Raw genomic sequence first — 4,466 nt, 5'->3', positions numbered from 1 at the left:
AGAGTGTATGTGGGCAGGAATGTAAAGCCAAATCACCTTTACTGTAGATGCAGTGAGAGAAACAACTGAAATATCGGCAGTAGAGGTGCTTCCATTTCGAGAAAGCAATTAAGAAGACTTAAAGGAAGATTTCTGGTGCAAAACTGAGTTTTGACCTTGTTCTGCAAAATAAAGTGTTCTCTTAATATACAAATTACACCTTAATAAATTTATTAATGATCTTACTTGTCTCTGAATTGTCGTAAGTAATCAAATGCTAGAACAAGTGTATTTACATTCATAGAAATTTTAAAAATTTGTATCTTAGAAACTCGAAGTTATAAACCAACCAGCCTCCATTCTTTGAGATGACAATTGACTGTGTAAATTGAATCCCAGGTTGTTACAAAACTGGGTTGTTTGTCACTAGGTCACGAAACTGACTCTGGAAACAACAACAACAAAAAAGCCCCCAAAGTATCAGGGGTCTGTTTTTTCTGATGAGCCATATTAAGGTGGTTATTACTATTATTTAAATTCCCATTGCAGTTTGCATTTAGACTGTAATTTAATTCGTAAAGCATAAACCAGATCATTTAAATGACTGGATAGCCTCTATGCTTTCTTGTTTGCAGCAGTGTAAATGAGGTATTTGGTTTCTTTTTAACTTTCGTGATAGAAAATAAAATTACCCAAGAAAACAGCCCGACGGTACCCAGCATATGAGCTCTATCTCTATGGGGAAGGGAACTACGCCGAAGAAAACAAAAATCTCCTATTGACGGGAATTCCAGTTCTCTTTCTTCCTGGGAATGCTGGCAGTTACAAACAAGGTGAGCATTTAGCTACCCATGGGGAGGACCACCACAACCTAAACCCTGATGTCTCGCTGTGGTAATATTTCCTTACATTTGCACTAAACTTGATGATTAAATTACCCAGTGTCAGAGAACCAGAGTTCTTCTCTTTGAGAACATACTTGCTTTAGCTTATTACAAAGCAAAATATTTACCAGCTCGTACTTCCAGCAAACCCACAGAGACTCGCAGGCATAACAGCATCCAAAGAAGCTTACAAACATAATGATTGTGAGAGATGCCATATGGTCTTTTGTAATTGTGCATAAAGTATTGCAAAGCTGTGAATCAACGCTGTCTCTAAAACACGGCATTACATCACTGTGCGGGAAGCAGAACGGTGCTTTCAGGCGTGTTAGGAATCGAAAGGAAGTGTCCGAAGACACTTTTGCTCTAATTATTTGTATCTTTACATCTGTTTTTGTAAAACAGGTGTGATTGCATATTAGGAAAGAGGGTATTTGGTTTTGGGAGTCTTTTAATCCTTTCTTTACTTATTTGTAAATTACTTGAGACGAACAATGGATTTAAGATAACGTTTGTTTCTTAGTAGATTACATATTTACGTGCTTGACTACTAGTGATAGTGCTAAACAGTGACTATTAGACTGTTTTAATCAATGTGGTTTCTTCTCCTAGTACGTTCTCTTGGCTCCATTGCGCTTAGAAAAGCAGAAGATGCTGACTTCAAGTATCATTTTAATTTCTTCAGTGTCAACTTTAATGAGGAGCTGGTTGCGTTGTACGGTGGTAGTCTGCAACGACAGACCAAGTTTGTGCACGAATGCATCAAAGTAATTCTTAAGCTGTACAGGGTAAGTAGTGACATATGCTGAATAACGTACCCACGTTTGGGAATGGAATTTCGGGCTGCCTTTTCTGCTGGAAAGCTGAAGATGGATGAAGAAGGGAGGAGGCTTTATCATGTGTGTAGATAATCAAATGCGTTAATAGTGCAATAGAGTATTGCTGCTCTTCAACAGATCCTTAATGCTTGTGACAGTCCCAGAGCTTTGGTTAGTTTCTGTATTGTGTTTCTAAATAAATACTTCATGTACCATGTATGCTTTTTTTTTTTGTAGAGAGAAGTAAATTTTCCCATATATGCTTTTTTTTTTAGAGAGATGTAAATTTTCCCTAGCCAGTTAAGATACTGAGACAGCATCACCTTACATCCAGTTTTCTCTAGGAGATTTTTGTTATCCTCTGTCCCTAGGAGTCTCAGAAATTAAATTAAGCTTAAGTTTCTTATGCTTACACAGGCTATGAAATATTTCCTTTTAAGCTGGGAACTTCACGTTAAGCACGTTTTTTCAGATGGCAACTAAACTTACGTTCATTTTGTAAACTTGTCGATAGGAGTTAATATTATCCTTGAAAGAATGTCAGCTAATTTTGGAGAAAAAATATGTACGACTGGTAACCATGGTTCAAAGTCAAATCTATTTTTGATGTGTCTAGTTACTCTCTGCTCTTTGCTTTAGGATCGAGAATTTGCACCCACCAGCGTTGCCATAGTCGGTCATTCCATGGGTGGTCTCGTGGCAAGAGCATTGCTTACTCTGAAGAATTTTAAGCCTGAACTTATAAACCTCCTCATTACACAAGCCACACCTCATGTTGCACCTGTAATGCCTTTAGACAAGTATCTTACTGGTAAGCAGTGCAGGTCATCTAATTACATCGTATGTCTTCATTGATCCTCACAAACATTAATAGCAGAGAGTCGTGGAAATCAACAGCAAAATGTGCTGGTTTGTGTGCTGTAATTAATCTGCTCCTCGGTTACTCGGATGGTTGAGAGCACGAGGATACAGACTGAAAATGCAGTGTCATATAAAATGGTTTATGGGGACTTGAGCTTCTGAACAGGATCTGGAGCTCTCAATGATTTGTGACAGTAGTAAGTTGCAGAGCATGTTACTGAAATTGTAAGCTCTGCAGCGAATAACATTTTTTCTTTGTAAAACTTGACCTCTGTAATGGCTTGCTTTCTCAAATGAATTGCCTGAATAGCGTAGCTTCTGTAGCAGTTGCTAAATTTAATGTTTGTCATGCCCAAAGGTTGGAGGACTGAGAATATAAAATATAGATACAGTTCTGTATTTTGTATAGTATATTTACACAAAAGATTGGTTGTATTTTCTGCTCCCCTAAATAACTGGCAAAAAAAAAAGTGTAGTTGTTATGCTTGTACTATAAACTTCCTGAAAAGCTGGATTTGACTAAACTATTCTGATGAAATATGTGCTCAGTGATAATTGTGCTGCTATGTGTAGATATTGAGGGAATTGGCAAAGGGAAGGGAATAGGCATGTATTTTCATTCTTCTCTGGGGCACCCGTGAGGAATGGATTATCTTTAGCTGCTGAATTTGATTTATTGTGCTTGTATTAATTATCCCTCCTACAATTAATTGCAGTGCAGTGCTTCTTCCTTGGTGTTTGTGGACTGTGGCTGTCCTTCAAATAAATCTGTGGTCTGCTACGTTAACAATATATGTGTTCAGCTGGGATAGAAAGTGCTAGTGTATCTGTCTGTCACAACTGCTACCTCCTTGGGGTTAAAACAATTTTCCTTCCTCATAGCAATCAAAAGTGACAATCAGAGCTCAAATGCCTCTAGGGGGGTTTACAGGTTTTAGTTAAATGTTTCTATAGCTTTTTTGTATATCAAATAGACTTCTGGGAAAATTGTGATTGATTTTAATATATTTTATAGATTTTTATACAGCTGTAAACAATCATTGGATTCTAAAGGCCCAAGATTTAAGAAATTTAACTACCCTTTCTGTGGCGGGAGGATTCAGAGATTACCAAGTTCGTTCAGGACTGGCTTTTCTACCAAGATTGAGTCAACATGACAGTGCCTTATCTGTGGTGGTAAAAAAGCAAACTGTTTTTTGGGGTTTTTTATGGAGCTGTGTTAGATAGCTATTTATGTGATGCGTGTATCAGTGCCTAATTACAGTCTGTATTATGTCTGTGTGCAGCGTAGGATAACTAAATTTGAAAATACTATGTGTAAAATCACAAACAGTGTATGGTTATAAAATCATGAACAGTTGATGTAGTATAAATGAGTGCCCACTGGAAGAGTATGTGTTGGGGTGGATTTGAATCATCTACCACTTGAACTTTGTTAAGGGTCAGGACAAACTTTTTCTTCTCATCACCTTCTTTCACTTTTTCAGTTCCAGAACTCAAGTTTTATTTTCCTGTGGTTGTACATATGGAGATGCGTATATGGAAACGGGCAGATGTGCAGTGTAGAAGTAGACCGCTTGTTTGATTATAAAAAGAGAGCTCTGGCTTGTATTTATTGATTTTCAAAGAATTGATGATCCAGTACAACCTTTCTATTCCTCAAGTCCAGTCTTCTGCTTTTGCAGGCATCTATCTCCTTCCAAAATTAATCAAGAGACATCATAAAGTAGTTAGATTTATCATTCTATAGGCCCACCATCAACCTGTTCTCTATGGGGAAGAAGCTGGAAAAAACTCCTCAGTAGGGAGAAAACTTGTAATTTCCAACTTCATTTACTACACAAGCCAGTTTTTAAATGCGTTCGTTCTGATATCAACTTGAAACGTTATCCGAAATAGTTGTCCTTTCTGTGGTGTTTACCTC

General features: G+C 37.4%; 1 protein-coding gene across 1 annotated transcript in view; it reads left to right on the top strand.

Moving 5' to 3' along the window:
* Positions 1–658: 658 nt before the first annotated feature.
* PGAP1 (post-GPI attachment to proteins 1) overlaps positions 659–4,466 on the top strand; it is a gene marked incomplete at its 5' end in the record, with an annotated part of 22,346 nt that continues 18,538 nt past the window's right edge. The window contains 4 exons of the mRNA XM_010138086.1: positions 659–812; positions 1,476–1,651; positions 2,321–2,492; positions 3,558–3,718. Coding sequence (XP_010136388.1) covers positions 659–812; positions 1,476–1,651; positions 2,321–2,492; positions 3,558–3,718 — 663 coding nt within the window. The remainder of the gene's footprint in view (positions 813–1,475; positions 1,652–2,320; positions 2,493–3,557; positions 3,719–4,466) is intronic.

This window comes from Buceros rhinoceros, unplaced genomic scaffold (genome assembly GCF_000710305.1).
Source record: "Buceros rhinoceros silvestris isolate BGI_N320 unplaced genomic scaffold, ASM71030v1 scaffold17916, whole genome shotgun sequence".
In the NCBI taxonomy this organism is placed as follows: Eukaryota; Metazoa; Chordata; class Aves; order Bucerotiformes; family Bucerotidae; genus Buceros; species Buceros rhinoceros.
Note: the sequence above shows the minus strand (reverse complement) of the source record. Positions and strands in the feature narration are given on the sequence as shown.